The following is an 18856-nucleotide window of genomic DNA, read 5'->3' as shown; positions in this document are numbered from 1 at the left end:
GTTATTTTATCTTTTATCTTAATATTTATATTCAACTCTAAAACATCATCTATTTTAAGACGAAAGGAGCACTAATGTTACTAGCTTCCTGTACGCTCGTTTGCGCTTCATCGTGTCGCCCTCAATCTTTCTCGTGATGTCAAGTATGCTTGCCGTAGCACTTCTGGCCTTATGTTGGTTATTCTCATAAAAAAGCAGAAATGTAGTGATCATTCATTCATTCATTCTGTATTGTTGAAGCATGCATGTGCATGCCAAGAAACAAATCGTGCTACCTGCAGTCCTGCACACATGGAGCAACCATTTTGATTGGTTGTGTTGCCAATTGGTGCATCAGCCAATTGGGAATGATCTCTGAAAACGATAGACACCCTAGGCTGCACCCTTGGTGCACTGCCTGGAGGGCCCTACTCGTTCGTAGTAGTACGACACTAGGTCGCTAGGTAGCACTGGCGCAGCAGCTAGCACTCAGCATTGGATGCTAGCTCCACTGAAGGCAGCAGCCACAGGCCGGCTCTGTAAAAGCTAGAGGCACGCATATGCATGCAGTGGATCCGGCCCGGCGCATGCAAGCTGTAAAAAGGCACGATCTTCCACGCACGCACGAACACCGCAAAGAATCCGTCCCGTTCCGTTCAACAGCTACATGGTGCAAGAAAAAGTGATCCAGAGATGCAGCCAAAAAGTGTAGTACACTCCCAGTACATACACTGCTACATGGTGCTCCATGCACAGAGCCAGCCAAAATGCCAAATAGTAGGAGGTGCGAAATGAAATGATCCAGGCAGGGCAGGTGCGGCTGTGGGAGGGAGGTGCAGCCGTGCAGACCCCTACAGCAGCTTACATGCAAATGCAGGACATAAATGGCGGTCGGGAGGGGATAGTGCCATTTAATTCGGGCTTCAGAACTCAGGGGGAGAGATGGAGGACAGTCATGGCGGTGTGCGAGCGAACAGTCATCGATGGATCTCCGGAGAAATAATTGGAATCGCGTTGCAGCGGTGCCGGTTCTATAAATGCGCTCGGACCAAGGGTGGGGCGGTGGGGAGTGAAGCCACCACGGGCGCAATAATTCGGGGCCAGTGGGGGAGAGAGGGGGGGGGGGGGTTCTGTGTGTGTTTGGGAGTGGCAGAGTGACACCGGCCAATGCAACAGCAGCAGGCACCACAGCAGGCAAATCATAAGCGTCGGCCCCACACTGCCAGTCAAACGTGCCCAGTCAAAACTACACTCACACAGGCCGTATGCCATCCTACGAGTAGTACAGCGGTGCTCGCTTTCTCTCTCAATCTCAACCTTGCCATATTCTGAGGTAATTATAGAGGCCATGCATGGGATTGGCGACCTACGGTAATCATACTAGTTACCTGTTACAGTTCGCATTCTGTCGACGTACTACGAGCACACAACGAAAAATGTTAAAACGTGAACATTCTGGTGGTAAGGCACACAACACCACACATCTCAGCAACGAACATAACAACATGTAACAGGCTAGTCCCCCAGTCGTCGAGAACATTACGAACGCTGCAGAAAAAATTATGAAACACGCTAGGTTTGGAACCCAGAACAGAAACAAATGAATGGAACGCTCCAGCCTCTAACCTGGCGCTCAGGAGTGAGCACACCACATCAATGTCAACCGGTGCGTAACTGCAGACGCTCGCTCGACGGAAAAAACCGAACTGGAGGCATACATAATGGACTGGAGAAGAAGGAATTCGTGAAGGAACAGGCCACAAACAAAACCAGTAGATGGAGAGGGAGAGCACCGCCCTCTTTTCCCATAAACTCAGCATTCAGCACATGGGAAAGTAGCACTCCCGTTAGTGTTGCCTCTCAGCATTTGACAAGACCCAAAGGAAAACAAGCACCATACCTTGCACGCAGCAGTACTCAGTACCTGACTATGATAAATATGTGCATTAAATAGAGCTACGTCCTACCAGGGATGTTTATAGACATAAGACCGATCGGCAAAAGAGCATTTCCACACTTGAGCTCAGGCCACAGATTTGTCGTCGGCATCAAGCTCCAGGAAAGCAAGAGATGATAAGTTAATCCTCAAGGAAACAATGGCTAAACCATCTTCAAGCACATGCAGGAATACGAAGGCTGGAAGATGGAAGTGGGCTTAGTCCCACTTAAGGTTGATCATTGAGTTCGCCAACCCGGCTTCTTTGAAAGTTAGATCACTTCCAAACTCCAGATTCTTGGATGCTCCAGGAATGAACTGCACAAAGTGGAAAGCCCTCTTCTCCCCGTCCTCGACCTGAGTATAGCAGAATGACCACAGGAGCTATGGTTGGGACAGAGAAAGCGTCAGTAAGAGAAGTAAACAAATGAGACTAGAGGAAATTGATTTTGGCGGTGTAACCTTAATAGGATCTGTGTGCAGAAAATTTCTCTGGATCCTCCGACCATCAGGTAGCTTAATTGCAACCCTGCAGAGAAGATCCCTACTTCCTGTAGGTTCTTCAGGGAGAGGAGGATAATCCAGCTTAAAATTTAAGCTAGGCTCATTTCCTTCCTCAGGTTCAGCCATGTCATTGGTACCATCTGATCCTCCAACAACTCCTTTACTCTCCTCCAGGGAAGCTGCTACTGCCCGTGCTAGTTCTTCATCTTCATCCACTACAGTTGTTGTGCCTAAAATGAAAAAAAATGTGAACATCATTCCACAATGGAAGGCAAGAAATGTCTTGCAGGTAACGAGATGATAACAGGTACTCCCTCCATTTCTTTTTACAGGGTGTACTAGGATTTGAGAAAATCTTTCAAAGTATACTTTGAACATCAATTTCTCTTACAATATATTATCAACTGCTATGAAACCAATATCTTATAAAGATATGTGAAATACGAATCTATTGACACATCTTTTGTATACTAAACATGCACATAATTTGACTAATTGTTGGTCAAAATTTATGAAGTTTGACTTTTTTTAATCCTAATACACCTTTGTATTTTGAAACGGAGGGAGTATTAGCTAATAAGAGGGAAATCATATTACCAGTCCCTAAATGAAAAATGTCAAAATGATTCTCTCGCTGAAATTTATATATATATTCTTCTGAATTTGAAAGACAGGGCACCACGCATCCTCCAGGAACCAAAATTACACTACCATAATCACCACAGCCCCCAAAGGTGTCCAGGAAATCATGTAGTCATAGCATAAGAGCACTCGGAGGTTGCATGATACAAAGGCAATACCCACTTTATCCCCCCCCCCCACACCCACGACATGCAGCTTTCGTGGTAGTTTTCACAGAAACGGATATCCATAAAACTTGAAAAACACTTAATCCTAGGAGATGATAAATTATATGATTGTCCATGCATCAGATATGCTTAGCTCATAGTTCTGCAAAACTGAATATTCCTATTTAGTATGTTTTCAAACAAGAAGGAAAAGTAGCAGCACTCATTTAAAAATCAATACAACCCCTACCTTGTTTTCCCATAGAAGTTTCCTGATCAACTTTCCTAGGGCGCTTTTGAGGTTGAGCAGCATGGTGCTCCTTCAGACCTTTATCCAGGTAAGGCAGCAAATCCTATGTACAGTAAATGTTCAGAAAAAACTAACAGGGAACAGGTACGTCATATTACAGCTTACAATTGAGTTTTCATGTAACCCTACAAGCTACAACTACTGTGCAGTATGAGAAATGAAATAAGGGTACCAAAATACCTCGAGCAAACGGTCTGGGTGAACCATCCCATTCCAACCACGTATTTTTTGTCCAGTGATGGGGTCAATTAGGAGAATAGCAGGAATTGACACCAAATTGTAGTAGGTGCATACCTTCCTCCCCTCACTGGTGTCATGATAAACCTATTTTCAACACATCAAAACATATTAATAGAGAGACGACAGATGAGAAGTGTACCGACATGGGTCCATCTAGGGAATAAAGTGAACCATTCAATAAAGAACTTAATGTTATAAATATAAATCCTAACATGTTAGAAGAAATAGGAATTAGATAGTCAAAACCCCAGCTCAGATATGGAAGCAGAAAGGGAAGACCAACCTGCCAGAAAATAAAGTTTGACCGAATTAACTGGGCCACTGCTTCATTTCCCCAAGTGTCTCGATTGAGCTTCATAAAGACCGGCTCAAAAGTGAAAACTTGAAGTAATAAACTGAAGGACCAACATAACGCTGCAACAAGACTGAGCTTACCATGTGAGAGCTGAATTCCTCTGTCGATTGCAAATTGATTAACAGCCATTTGTCCAGAACAGAAGCCTCTAACTTTGCCTACATTTGAAATTTATTTTTTAGAAGCATGACACAAAATATCGGTAACATTGAAAGATAAGCATTATAATATTATGGACTTTCAACTCAAGAGTAGTTTATGTGCATAAGCCAATAAACAATAAATTCAAAATAACACTGCTATAGACATCAATTTGCTTTCAGCGATAAATACTGAAAACAAAACACATCCTATAACATATATGGCATTATTTCTTGTTGTAAAAGGAGAAGCAACGCTTTCATGAGTACTTAAACAATTATCCAGGCCAAACTAATTGCTTTATAGCTACGCTGCTCAAGAACTTCACCAGCCAACTGCGATACAACAGAAGGGTTTCTCAATTATATGTTCTACAGTTCCATACAGTAGTCTGTGTGATTGGCCACATTTGCAAAGACCAAAATAGTGTCTATACAATTTCACCAGTAGAGGCTGCAACCATCGTGGAGACAAAAGGCAAACAGGATATAAAAAATATAATATGAATGATATACAGCTTACCTTGTCAAAGGGTCCATTGAACATCAAAGTAAACGGTGGACGGTATAATGAAGCAAGGTTATCACGAGAACTAGATGTAGCATTCTGATCAGACTCCCAAACAGCAGATTGCCTTGACTCATCTTCAAAGTTACGAAATGCGACCGTTGAATTAGGCCGAAGGCTGTGCAAAAAAAGGCCAAAACATATTTAAATTGTATGGAACAATCTACTTTTAGCAAAGCAACAGTGATAACAATATAAGTTACGACCTTGGGTGCACAACTTTACAATGCTGGTGGTTTAGTCATTTTATCATTGTAAAAGCAGATGGCGGTTAGTGTTCTTTTGTTATTGGTGTTGGTGTTTTGGAGATGTATCTTGGAAAACCGGTATTCCCGGTAATGTTTGTGTCACACTTTAAATCTTGTTTTCAATACAAGCAGGGTAAACCCTATTGTCGAAAAGAAATAACAATAAAAGTTCAAAGACAATACAATAGTCCCAGTAATGTTTACAATAGTCCGGAAACACCAGTAAAATTATATATTGGCATATTTAGCAACAAGTGCTTGCTTATGACATGTCAGTCCAACACAAAAGTTATGATAGAACTTGCATTACAGAATTACAAATATATATGCGGCCATGTCCAAGTTAACTACAAAGGGAAAAGGCATAGAAATACTTCCATATCTGGCTAACAAGAGGAGCAACACTATCTAACAAATGATTAAATTTACGTCGCTAAAGGTAACCATTTAAGATAATAATTGCCAAAAAGATTCAGCAGTATTCACATGCATTTCTTTTTATTTTTGCAATGGCACAAAAACAAGAGGTCAGTTGGCCAGTCTCAATTGTTCAACTGTTGTCAAAGTGAAGGGATAAAAAAAAAAGAATCAACAGTATTCACATGCATTTTTTTTTTAATTTTTGCAATGGCATAAAAACAAGAGGTCAGTTGGCCAGTCTCAATTGTTCAACTGTTGTCAAAGTGAAGGGAGAAAAAAACAAAGAATCAACAGTATTCACATGCATTTCTTTTTATTTTTGCAATGGCATAAAAACAAGAGGTCAGTTGGCCACTCTCAATTGTTCAACTGTTGTCAAAGTGAAGGGAGAAAAAACATGGATGTGGAGGATGTCATGGGATGTTAAACAAACCAAAAAGGATGCCAGCAACACTGGTATCCAGGAATGCATAATGGCATTCAGCGAAAGAAGAATTTATAATGTCTCAAAGGAGAAGTAATATTATTGTATTATAATACAATGTAACATTTATCTCCATGACCATAATAAGGAGGCTTGTTTGTTTTGCAACAGTAGAAGCACAGCGAGTAGGAACAACGACATGCATAACATTCTTTAAGTTCCAGTACGTTGGTACCTGGATTTCATTGTGTAACCACGGTAGTTTCTCCAACACAAGCACAACCTATATATGAATAAATTGCTATTACAATAAATTGGGCAATTAAATTTCGTCCCTGTTTGGTGGGTCTTTAGTTTGTCCATAAGCCTCATAAGATATCAACTAAGGTAAAATAACTGAAACTTCTCAACACAAATATGCATAAACACTCGAAAAATAACTTGTCTGCAAGAGTAAGGGTGGGTTTGATTGGGTGCCGAATAAGTATCTGTGTTGGTCAACAGAATTCGTAGTTTCGTACCAATTTTGGTCACAGATAACAAAATTAACTAACTTGGATGATGTCCAACATTTGGCTTGCCAGTGGAATTACCACTGTTGTAGTCATGTTCAAGTGTTAGAATGAGATAAATTCATTGGTGACAAAACCAAACACCTGTAATTTCACTGGTTACGAACTATTAGACAGATGGGGGACCACATGGCATAAAAACGGATATAACGGACAGCTTATCTGCCAATTGCTGCTGCTAGAAAATGATGCTAACAATAAGCATAGCCAAACTGGCAAGATTTGGCTAGATGTCATAGATTCCATTAGCACGCCAAGCATGGCTATCAACTAAAAATTTAAATCCTACAGGTGGTAAGCAAAATCAGTATGGCATTCGTTATACACCAATCGAACGCACTCTTAGGCCTTGTTTGGGGGAGCTTTAGCTTCAGTTCAAAGCCATCAGAAGCTTAAGCCATCCCAGCCATGGTATTAGACTTGGCATTGAAGATGATCTTAGGGGCAGCCCATGTGAGACGTGCACCTTGCTCTGTGCACTTCACACATATTATAATTTGATTTCTAGTAAGATGGACATGACACTCGAGTGAGTCAGTTACGCTGCGAAACTGAAACACCCAACTTTCATGGAGCAATAGAATAGAGGATGCAAATGGCAAATGCAGCAGATCGATTCAGTTTCATAAGAACTTCACACCCGCTCCATATTAATTAATTAGTGGATAAACCTAATCCTAGGATCCTATGCTAACATGCAAAGTAGATGACCAAGCACCATTACTTACATGGCAACGGGGCCATCGCCGTAGAGAGTTTCCCGCTTCACAGGCAGCGGCGCACGGACGTCTTCCTCGTCCCCAAGTCCCTGCAACACTCCATCGCCCAGTGCAGCAGCTGGAGGCGGAGCGAACCTGCCAATCGCAGCACATGACACACATACACACGCCACCAGAAACCCCTCTATGATCCACCCAAACCCTAGAAATCCCACTCCGCCTACCTCAACGCCTCCTCCACCCCGGCCGCTGCCGCCGCCGCCACTTCCGCAGCAGCCGGTAGGGGCGCCGGATGCGCCGCGAGGGCGGACTCGCCGTCGATGTAGAACAGCTGCAGCGCCTCCTCCAGATGCCAGCTCGTCATCTGCGGAATGGAAATGCCACGGATCACATCAAACGTACCGTACCGGCTCGAATCGACCAGAAGCTAGGGATTTGCGGTTGGGGGCGGAAACCGAACCTGGAGGAACTGGGTGGCAGTCTCGGGGGTCTGGCCGGCGGCGATCTCTAGGAAGGAGGAGACGAGGTTCTCCTTCTCCGATGCCGTCGGGGGATCGCCGGCCATGGCGGCGAAGTCGCCTCAACAAGAATCTTTTCCCCCCTTGGTCTGTTGGTGAGTAGGGTTCGGTGAGACGGCGAGTGGGCAGTGCAGGAGGGGGAAGTACGGAAGGGAAGTGGAAACGTGCAGGATGAGGAACACCGTCTGAGTGAGATCTTATGGATGGATCGTCTTGGGCAGCTTGGACTTAGAGGGGAAGAAAGAGTTCAATAGCTTATTGGGTTTTTATTGTGGCCTTATGTTTTATGTATGGGCTGATGATGTAGGTTTGATGTAAACGTGCGACATGATAAAAACGATCGAGTGGGATCGTATGGACGGATCGTCTTGGGCGGCTTGGATTTGGAGGGGAAGATAGAGCCCAATAGCTCACTGGGTTCCCATTGTGGGTCTCATGTTTCATGTATGGAATGATGACGCAGGTTTGTACAATTGAATCTATACTCTAATAAAATAAATAATAGTATCGAATGATCTCTATATTTCATCTAAGTTGATCAAACAATCACCGTGTAAGAATTATCTTCATTCCTCCTTAAAAATACATTTAATCTACTATTATTTATCTTTAATACCTAGATACCTAAGATTTATCTTTCATATATTCTAAAAATACATTCAATATCTCATTATCTGGCCTAAACGTTTAATATTTATCTTTCATACATTCATTATCGGATTTCTCCAGAGGGGGTGTCGCCTCCCGCACTTCACCTACAACGTCGACTTTCTGAAGAGGATGCGCCTACAGTGTATGTAAATTTTTCTTTTGTTATGCTATATTATTTTACTTTTTTATATTGTTATATACTGAATTGATTCTATATGTGTGAAATATATGTGCAGTTGTTAGTGTATAAAATAGGCCAATTGATGCTTTGGAACCTAGGGAAACCGTGGAATTTTAGAGGATTCAATTCCTACTGAAAAATTTCCTATCAAGCTATTTGGAACAAAGTATTGGCCTTCTCAAAATCCTATGAAATTCCTATAGAGCAGCTAGATCTATAGAAATTAGCATGAGGTCTAATCTCGTAGAAAAAAAAAATCATTTGTGTCTATTTTGCTCATCTAATTCCTATATTTTTCTCTCACTTCATGACTCCATCCAAATGATCATTCTTGTGGTTTTCTATTTTGCAATCCTCCGTTTTGCACTTTCATTCCAATCATGTGTTTCTCCTATTACTGTGTTTTTTCCCCTACTTCCAAAGAGGCTGTTATTGGATTCTGAGAATCTCCTGCATTATGTGATTTTCTTTTTACAGCGCTTCCCTGTAACGCAGACCGCAACACACGAAATATCCAGTAAAGGATTATGGAGTGTTTAACGTGTGTGTTAACACATGGCTATAGTTGTGTGTACGACAAAGAACGACGAATGTGCATGCAAGTTCATCCAACGTTGTGCCATGCGTCAAAGCCGTGTTTAGTGTTCTGCCATGTGTTCCAATGAGATCTTGCAAGGTACTACACGGTGCATCAACGCATCACTTGGCATCTAGATAGCTTGTATCATCACAGTGTAACGGTTCTTAAACTAATCATTGTGTGCGATCAAATTGAAACCAGCCGCGCGCGCAGCGGTCGCTCCATGGCCACGGTGAACTCCGGCCTCTCGGCAAGGTCGCCACCACCACCAGTCACCGTCCCCCACTTGAATTCCCACACCAGGTTCGCCACGGAGTACTCGAGGTGGAAACGGGCCCACCGCCGTCCTCCTTGCTCCATCTCCCGAGGTCGGATGTCAGAATCGCCAGAGCCCACCTTCGCATCGGCGTGAAGAGCAGGACTCGCAACGGTTTGAGGATCCCAGAGGTGAGGTTCCGCCAAGCGATCGGCAGAGCGGGTCGTAGGGCGCGGAGCTGACGGTGCTCTGTGCGTTGTTGAGGACGCGGAAGGGCGCGATGGCGGGCGGGCGTCTGGAGAACACGGGCTCGCGCTGGACGAGGGCGTGGTGGGTGATGCCCCGGCCGGAGATGAAGATGGCGGGGTGTGAGGAGAGGAAGCAGAGGCTGAGGATGGGGCCGTGCCGGCGGTGCAGCTCTTGATGGCCGGCTCGAGGTTGTTGCGTGTGCAAAAGATAGAAGAGCGCACTAATGCAAAATGGTATAATAGTGCTGGTTGAAAAACTACTGATTATCAGTACCGTGTTTGGAATTGATACTAAAAATTCTTTTCAGTGTCGGTTCATACCTCTAACTGGCACTAAAACAGGTTCCCGAGCCAAATAAATAAATGAGTCAGCTCAAAAAAACCAGCTCGGCTGCCGCTCCTACCACCGCGACTATCAAAACATGCCCAAATCGACTCATGTCATCCATCTCATTCATGTTATTTTCAATATTTCAGTACTCACCTCATATATCTCAACTCAAAAATACAACTTAAAGAACATTTCAATAGTCATCTCATGCATCTCAACTCAAGAATATTTCATGATCAATGTGTGAATTGGACAACGCATGCATGCAGTACTCATGAAATCTTATCTCAACTCAAGGAAAAAAAAAGAACAAATCAACTGGATGAATCTCATGCATGTAGGACTTGGAGGGTGCTGGGGTCGTCATAGTGCTTGTAAAGCTCTGGCCTCCGCGCATAGGACCTCCGGGGGGTGGTGGATGCCCACTAGAGCGAGCCTCCACGGCGGATCCCGTCGCCCCACATGATGACCAGTGATGAGGGATGGGGAGGGGCTGGCGGTGGGAGGGAGAAGGAGATGGGGAGGGGAGGAGACCAGCTGTGGGACGAAGTATGAGAAAGAGAGGAGAGATTGAGATCTAAGAGGGGCGGTGGGGAAAGAGAGAGGGGGAGGAGAGTTTGAGAGACTGTCGGACTTGAGCCGAGAAAAAAATCTGGATGAGCCGAACTTGATCAAGCCAAATTCAAATTGAAACAAAAATTTGGATCCATAGAGACGATCAGTGTCAATTGTGACTAGAACCGACATTGATAATTGAAGCCGGATGTTTGGTCGAGCGAAAATTAGAATGGATTAAAATTTCGGGTCCAGATGAACTATCAGTGTCGGTTTTTAGTGGATCTATTATTATTCGATGTGGGAGGTTAAGAATCGGCACTGATATATTTTCAGTGATGATTCCTGTATAACTAGCACTGATGTGATACTACTTTTGATCAGTTATGCAGTAATGGTAGATCCACGACGGGCAAGACTGGAGGCAGCGGGAGGTTGCCGCTCGCGCCGCCGGTTTTGGCATTTGGCGGCTTCATAACAGAGAGGATCAGGAGGAGCACAACACAGGTGAAGAGCATGATCAAGAGGAGATATGCGACGACTTCCATTCTCGTGCCCTCCTCTGTGCTCCTCCCTCTTCTGTACATGATGCATCGGTGTAGCCTGCAATTTCATTGGTATATGTACCAGTTCTATGTGTTAGGTGGTCGCTTCCCAGGGTCATGTGCTGCTACGAACCCGTCACGGCGTTGATGATTGATATTGCGATCTCAGGACGGTGTAGGGGAAAACGAAGACGACGGCGACAGATGTCGCACAGCAGTACGTGACTTGAAGTGGCTACGGCCAGATGGTGGAGATGCCTTAAGCGGTCCAGGGCAGGATGGCTGTGCCACAGTGTCAACCCACCGGAGTTGACCTGGCACCACCAGAAATCATGCAATCTTGTCCTCCATGGCTCCCCTACTCCGGTGCATGAGTCTTCCTCGTGACTATGGCTTAGGGATTGGCTTGAGCATCTGTGGGTATTTGTAAATTCGCTCAACTTAATTAATTAGTCATTTTAATTTAGATAAAATACTTAATTAAATTGAACTAAAGTGGATCATAGATGCTCGCCCATCTCTACCATGGCTCGATCATGGATGGTGCACGCTTGGTTACAGGTCGATGTTCAAACTGCCATTGTCAATTGCTGATTGCTCTTTCATTGCATTACACACATAATACAGGTGATCAGTTAGCTTAATATTCACTGTTATCTTAATCGGCACAACGTCATGCTTGCATTATCATATCTTTTGTGTAACGAATGTGTGTGTGTTTCTCGTCGCAAAAAGAAGGGGGGAATTGCAGAATAGATGGCGATAGATGATTGCGGCCACAACGTTTTGGGCCATTGAGCCGTTGAGACAGCGTGGACCAGAACATTTTGGGCCAAGAAAAATAGGAGGAGAAAGAAAAGAAAGCCCATGGAGGCCCAGGTTGGTGGTTCGAAGCGCCATAGGAAGTGAAGTGATGATGCGGCCATGGTGGCTCCTCCCGTCTCCAACAAGATCTGACCGGCGGCCATGAAGCAGCTCGCCGTCCCCATCCTCCTTCTCCTCCTCTCCCTCTCCTTCATCCTCCTACTCCTCAGACCCACCTCCCCGCCTCTCGTCCCCTGGCAAGCCCCCAACCCCGACCGCCGCCTCAGGGTCTACGTCGCCGCCCTACCCCGCGCGCTCAACTACGGTCTCCTCGACCGCTACTGGTCGCTCCCCGCCGCCGACTCCCGCATCCCGGCCTCCTCCGACCCTGACCACCCGGCCCCGCACAACCACCCGCCCTACCCTGACAACCCCCTCATCAAGCAGTACAGCGCCGAGTACTGGCTCCTCGCCTCCCTCCAGTCAGCCTCGGCCGGGGCCGCCGTGAGGAAGGTCGCAGACTGGAGGGAGGCCGATGTCGTGTTCGTTCCCTTCTTCGCGACGCTGTCCGCGGAGATGGAGCTCGGGTGGGGCGCCAAGGGCGCTTTCCGCAAGAAGGACGGGAACGATGACTACCGGCGGCAGCGGGAGGTCGTCGACCGCGTCACCGCGCACCCCGCGTGGCGGCGGTCCGGCGGCCGCGACCACATCTTCGTCCTGACAGGTAATCCAGATGTTATCGAGAAGAGTTAGCTAATTGACTGTGCATTTTTTTTTTTACGAATCAGTAGGAGAGCTACTTATTCATTCATTAGAAGGAACAAAGAATGGTAAGGAGATGACCAAAGTGCAAAATAACAAAGGAAAAGAAAAACTAGCTAATTGTACATGGTTCCAAGTGGGAGCTCCCAAAGCACTAAGAGATCCTCGCCCCAATTATTATCCAAACACTGAATTCTTCCTTGATAGTGGCGAGGAGAGAGAGCTCAGTGGCGAAATGCCCTTCGAAAATGTGCCGATTGCGTTCATTCCACACATGCCATAGTGTGAGGAGTATGATGTTCCGGAGTTTCTTACACAGTTCTTGTGGCGCCGAATCGATGCACAACCTCCACCAATGTGTCAAAGTGAGGAGGTGTCCATGCTGTAGGATGCGCAGCCCCAGAAGGTTGGACCACGAAGCCTCCAAGGCCCATACTCGAGAAGAGTAAGGGCACTCAAGAAAAAGATTATCTATTGTCTCCAGATAGCGGACACATAGTGGACAGAAGTATGAGTTTGGCTAGCCGCGTCGTAGCAACCGGTTGGCCGTATATATTCACCTCTGGATCAATAACCAAGCGAAGAACTTAATCCTGGGTGGCGCCGATGGATCCCAAACAAGAGGCGTGAAGTCAACCAAGGTGTTGCCTGTGAACTGTGCGAGGTATGCGGGCCTAGCTGTGTAAGTGCTTGAAGTTGAACCTTTCCACAGAATGGTGTCCGGTTCAGATGTCAGCACGACACCGTGTAGCGCACGCCATAGTCTGACGAAGTCTGGGAGAAAATCTGGTGTGATATGATCCCTGACATCGTCGATCCATTTGTCGCCGGCCTGGGCCGCTCGCACAATGCACCTTTGCGGTCGTATCTTAGCAAATAGGTAAGGTGCGATGTTTCGAGGTGCCATGCCTTGCAACCATCTACTGCACTAGAAGTCGGTAGTGCACCCATTCCTAACAGTCACCACTGTGAGAGCATGTAACAGGGACCGGTCCGTGTCGTCGCACGGGAGTTCCAGTCCGACCCAAGGTTTGTCAGGCGTTGTCCAGGCGAACCAAAGCCAGTGTAGCTTGAGGGCGCGCTCGAATTTCTCAAGATTGAGAACACCAAGACCCTCAAGCTCCTTTGGCCGACAAACTCGCTTCCATGCAATTTTGCATTTAGCGCTGCTAGCTTCTTCCGTGCCTGATCAAAGCCCCCTCATGATTTTCTCCAGACGCTTGCGGACAAAAACTGGGAGATGGTGAGTTGTCATGATATAGACCGAAAGAGCGGAGAGGATGCTTTTGAGAAGCACCACCCGACCCGCCGGGTTATCCCCCTTGTCGTAACCCTTGGCGGTGTTGTAGGCATTTCTCGGGGGAGCCATCGAGGAGCACTCTTGACGACGCCGTGGAGAAGAAAATGGACATCCATTCTCTCCAGCGATCTCCAAAACCCCGAGCTCGGAGGAAGTACAGCAAGTAAGGCTAGGACACCATATCAAAGGTCTTGGGGATGTCTAGCTTAAGTAGTAGTGATGGTTGACGCTTTTGTTGTAGAGCTCACGCCAAATTTTGAATGTAGAGGAAATTTTCTTGAATGCACCTTTTCTTCACGAACGCACTTTGCGCCATTGAAAATAAACCATCCTTGTGTAGGGTGAGGTGCAACAGAAGCTCCTTATCAGTCATGTCTTCACCTTCGGGATTTCATCCGAGTTGACAATCCATACCCAGCACATGTAGAACAATGACTTTGGACGATTCTCCATTCAGTCGAAGATGCACGAGTCACCTAGAGCCTGCTAAACTCCCTCTTGCGTCCAAGCATGGATCGGGAGGCGCTCGATGATGAGCCGACAATGGTACCACCAGGTGGTGTTGTGCATGTTGTTGCCTTCGCGCCACGCCATGATGAGGAGCTCAGTTCCCTTAATGTGGATGGAGTCGTGGTCCAGCTTCGCTTCCCGCTACTTCGGGGACTCGAAGTAAGCGAAGAAGTCCTCTGGTTTGTGTATGGTGATGTGGGTGTTATGGCTGGAATGGTGGATGTACCACTCCAGTGACCGCTTCACCTTCGACACCGAGGGATGGTAATGGGCGTCGACTGCCGTGATCACGACGGTGCGTTCCCGGAGTGCCAGGTTGTGCCGGTCCATCTCCTAATTGCACATTATAGTCTCATGCACATAGGACGGGCACTGTGTCAGGCCCCTTGCAATGTACACCATGGTTGACACACACAGGGGAAGGTGAGGCGGTCGCGAATGGTCTTCAGTGTTGTGGCCCGCACGGTGGCGAGTCATCGCATGCTGCGGAAAGGTAAGGCGCTCGTGGATGGGTTTGTGGATTCTGGTAGTGCAGTGGCGAGGTGGTGGTGGAGGAGGGAAGCCAGAGCTGGCTAAGGAAATGGAGGCCAGGAACAGTAGGCGTTCTTGAACTAGGCGGCGGCTGGCTGTTCCTCGGGGATGCGAGGGGCAAGAGTTGGATGAATACCCACTGCAACTGCATGAGAAACACTTGATAGGGTCTCTGTAGCCAGCACACTTGTTGTCTATGGCCAAGCACCGAAAGCAACGGCCATGGGTTTGCTTCTTAAAGGTGGGCGAATGACCGGGATGGGCTTCCGCGGTTGTCCGATGGTTAGGAGAGTGGCTCAACTCCATGGCTTGGATGATGAGGTTGTTTTGCCACCACCATAACCTCAGTTTGCCCTCGTTCCAATCTTGTGAAAGAGCAGTCGTAGATGACCGCTTTGAATACCAGGAAATCCAATGAGGGTCGCGCACCGACCACTGATTCAAGCGTTGGGGTGCTTGGTGAGGCCTGGCCTGGTGGAGCAGAACGCCGGAAGGGGAAACGGGATTGAATGCGGCAACAGAGCTGCATTCACCCCCTTCCAATGTCCATCGGGTAGGTGACGGGCTCGTGGCAGGGGATGGCGCATGGACCGATGCGTTGAGGGTATCGCGGCAGTCAGGTGTCTTCAATGCGTCATAGAAGGAGAGCGGTCGTGGCGTGCCTACCAGGCGCAGGGCATTTAATGCTGCTGGTGGACGCGGCGGGGAGGCGGAATGGCTCCCATGCGAGCCTAGCAGACTGTGACCCCAATCGAGGATGTCGAGGGCCTCAGGGCTCGAGGATGTTTGAGGGGGTTGGCTCATCTTGGTGGCTGACACAGCCGCAACGGCCGGGGCAGGAAGCTCTGGGCGCCTGCGCCAGGTGGCAGCCGGCGAGGGAGGGGTGGTGGCCTCAGCGGCCAACCTCACGCAATCCACCAAAGATAGTAATTGACTCTGCAATTGCAAGCTTATGAGGTTCCAAATCACCCTTTCTACTTTCTTGGCATCAGGCCTACTCAGGCTAGATGTCATCCCTGCAGAAACTTTGTGATACACTAACACACAAGTTAAAATAGTTTCACAAAATGTGGACTCTTATTTAAGCTACCAGTAGCTATTTTGGTTTCTTTAGTGTGCCCTTTACAGTTATCTCAGGCTTTCATTCGAGGAAGTGAGATATCTTGAAATGCCATCACCTGAGAATTGAGAAACCAATTGTTGACCTGCTGTTCGATATTGTGTGTTTACAACTTGCAATGCCTGCAACTGTGTATGCGTGTCAACACTCAACAGTTGTGTTAATCCAACTATTACCATGCTCTAGAGTGGCAGAGAAAATGCTGTAGCTTTTCCTGCAATTATGCAAATATGTTTGAATACGATACACTGTTTATGTCTTGCTGAAGATTGATCTGTGTAGCAGCTTATGTTCTTTTGCATGCTCAGGTTATGTTAAATACTGAAGCATTCTTTGACAGACCCTGTGGCTATGTGGCACGTCCAGGCTGAGATAGCTCCTGCAATTCTTTTGGTGGTTGATTTTGGCGGATGGTACAAACTTGATTCCAAGTCTGCAAGCAGAAACTCTTCTCATATGATACAGCATACTGAAGTGTCCTTACTTAAGGATGTCATTGTGCCTTACACACATTTGCTCCCGACACTGCGCTTATCAGAGAATAAAGATCGGCCCACCCTTCTGTACTTCAAAGGAGCAAGGCATAGGCATCGGGTTTGTACTTGTTATCACACTATTTACTTATTTAGCACTTAGTACATGCATCCTGTTTGATCTTGTTTATCTGCAATCTGCATTCTATTCACCTTCATTTCATAATCACTTTCATTAAAAATAATGTAAGAAGCTGTACACGAAGGACCTTATTTTGAATTTCCACATTGAGACAAATATGACTTGCACTCTTCTAGATGTTTATCTGCTTTCAAGTATCTGAATTTGAGCCATTGAAAGTGAGAAGAATAAACATATGATGCATTATACTTTTAAATTTTCTCCCAGACCCTTGTTAGCTCTATCATTTGAGAAACGCTTTCAACAAGACCTGATCCCAGTAACCTTATAGTTTTATAGGATATATAATGAATCTTTGCAAATCAGCTCTGTGTATCCTGCTTTCTGTGTCGCATTCGACTTAGAACATTGATTGTTATGCAGCGTGCATTAGTATAACTCTAGGACATATTTTTTCGTGTGTTTATTGGTTTCCATATATATTGTTTCAAGGGATTGTGTTCACTAATGACTAGTTGTGACAAAACAAGCAATGCATGATTGAGCAATCAAGACTGAAGTGTCATTGATTTTTGTGATTTTGATATCTGGATGAAATGTCCAACTTCAGCATTGGGTTTATACTTTTTAATATATACATATATTTTTCTTTCAGGGTGGTTTGGTGCGAGAGAAGCTATGGGATTTGCTAGGTAGCGAGCCTGATGTTGTCATGGAAGAAGGCTTTCCTAATGCCACTGGACGTGAACAATCAATAAAAGGTATGCGGACATCAGAGTTTTGCTTGCATCCAGCTGGTGACACCCCAACGTCATGTCGCCTCTTTGATGCTATTGCCAGTATTTGCATACCAGTCATTGTTAGCGATGAGGTTGAGCTTCCTTTTGAAGGGATGATAGACTACACAGAATTCTCCATTTTTGTGTCAGTTAGTAACGCTTTGAGATCTGAATGGTTAACAAACTACTTAAGAAATATTTCCAAGCAGCGGAAGGATGAGTTCCGAAGAAACCTGGCTCATGTCCAACCTATCTTTGAGTATGACACTAGTTACTCTAGCAGCACAGGCACTGCTCCCCCAGATGGTGCTGTGAACTACATATGGAAGAAGATTCATCAGAAATTGCCGAAAATTCAGGAAGCAGTCATCCGGGAGAAGCGGAAGCCTGATGGCGCATCAATCCCTCTCCGTTGTCATTGTACATGAACCTTTCTCAGCCACCGATACCCCATGGGAAGACTTGCGAGAATCAGCAGTTACTCCAACTTTATTCATTCTTTTTTTGGTAGTTGCAAATTGAGCATGTAACACTAGGAGTATGTTTCTGAACCAAACTTTGGACACTCATCACAAGTGGTTTCACACGCTGTTCCATACGTTATTGGAGTGGGATTGTGTGTTCAGCAACGATAATTCATATATGAAATTGCCCGTTTGAATTGAAAAGATACTCTGAGGCTGTTTGGTTGGTTGCCAAACATTAGGCATGCCATGGTTTCTTAGACCAGCGTATCTACCACTACTGTGACTTAGCACACTTTTTTAGCTATATGTCCCACTTGTTGTATACTCGTTCCTTTGCCAAACCTTACCTAAGGGCTAAGGTGTGACGAATAAATTGTTAGCTATGCCTTAGACATGGTTTGGCAAAAGGATGTGACTGTGTGGAAGTGAACCAAACATGCCACATTGTCCAAACAAAGAAATGGTTGGGTCTGTAATGATGTTAGAAGAGTATTGAGAAATGATCAATTCCACATTGTCCCTTCCCCTTCCCCTTCCCCTTCATGCTTGTTAGGGAGAGGTGCCTCTCCAACAGCACCCCTTCCTATAGTATTTATATATAATAAATAGCAATGCAATGGATCAATGAGTTCACTCTATTCTCGAGTTTTATTGTCTCAATTACTTTCGCACTTCAACACGTTATCACGCACTCGCTCTCCACAATGCTAATCGGCCTATACAGAAAGGTAAGCGCGAAGGCTGCCCCAATCCACATGGTCCTCACCTTTCTGATGGCACTCGTCTCCTACCTCCATTTCATCCTCATCGCTCACACCATAGACGTCGACGTTGTGGCCACCGCCTCCGCAGACTCCCACATGCTTCAGGCACGTCTCTCGTCGGCGTTCTGATCCACTG

The 18856-nt window shown here is 46.0% G+C and overlaps 2 protein-coding genes across 2 annotated transcripts; one reads left to right on the top strand and one right to left on the bottom strand.

Annotated features, from left to right (window-relative positions):
- Positions 1-1752: 1752 nt before the first annotated feature.
- LOC133888673 (plant UBX domain-containing protein 7-like) lies at positions 1753-7951 on the bottom strand. Its single transcript, XM_062329000.1, has 10 exons — positions 7664-7951; positions 7428-7567; positions 7213-7338; positions 4776-4938; positions 4193-4270; positions 4041-4109; positions 3698-3841; positions 3458-3560; positions 2378-2649; positions 1753-2299 (listed from the first exon to the last, which is right to left on the bottom strand). The coding sequence occupies exons 1-10, from the start codon at positions 7766-7768 to the stop codon at positions 2135-2137; spliced, it is 1365 nt and encodes a 454-aa protein (XP_062184984.1). The 5' UTR covers positions 7769-7951; the 3' UTR covers positions 1753-2134.
- A 4021-nt stretch (positions 7952-11972) lies between these two features.
- Positions 11973-18118, top strand: LOC133888104 (probable arabinosyltransferase ARAD1). The gene is made up of 3 exons (XM_062328224.1): positions 11973-12596; positions 16436-16689; positions 17366-18118. The coding sequence occupies exons 1-3, from the start codon at positions 12035-12037 to the stop codon at positions 17915-17917; spliced, it is 1368 nt and encodes a 455-aa protein (XP_062184208.1). The 5' UTR covers positions 11973-12034; the 3' UTR covers positions 17918-18118.
- The last annotated feature ends 738 nt before the right edge of the window (positions 18119-18856 follow it).

Source organism: Phragmites australis, chromosome 13 (genome assembly GCF_958298935.1).
Source record: "Phragmites australis chromosome 13, lpPhrAust1.1, whole genome shotgun sequence".
Lineage (NCBI taxonomy): Eukaryota > Viridiplantae > Streptophyta > Magnoliopsida > Poales > Poaceae > Phragmites > Phragmites australis.
The sequence above is the reverse complement of the archived record's forward strand: the minus strand, read 5'-3'. Positions and strand labels throughout refer to the sequence as shown.

Bases quoted from the DNA above. Each gene is read 5' to 3' on its own strand.
- LOC133888673 (XM_062329000.1), bottom strand. From the start codon at position 7,768: ATGGCCGGCGATCCCCCGACGGCATCGGAGAAGGAGAACCTCGTCTCC. The intron at 3,842-4,040 runs GTTGGTCTTCCC...TGTTGAAAATAG, and splicing joins CAAACTTTATTTTCTGGCAG to GTTTATCATGACACCAGTGA. The intron at 3,561-3,697 runs GTATTTTGGTAC...TACTGTACATAG, and splicing joins ACCCAGACCGTTTGCTCGAG to GATTTGCTGCCTTACCTGGA.
- LOC133888104 (XM_062328224.1), top strand. From the start codon at position 12,035: ATGAAGCAGCTCGCCGTCCCCATCCTCCTTCTCCTCCTCTCCCTCTCC. The intron at 12,597-16,435 runs GTAATCCAGATG...ATTCTTTGACAG, and splicing joins CCACATCTTCGTCCTGACAG to ACCCTGTGGCTATGTGGCAC. The intron at 16,690-17,365 runs GTTTGTACTTGT...TTTTTCTTTCAG, and splicing joins GAGCAAGGCATAGGCATCGG to GGTGGTTTGGTGCGAGAGAA.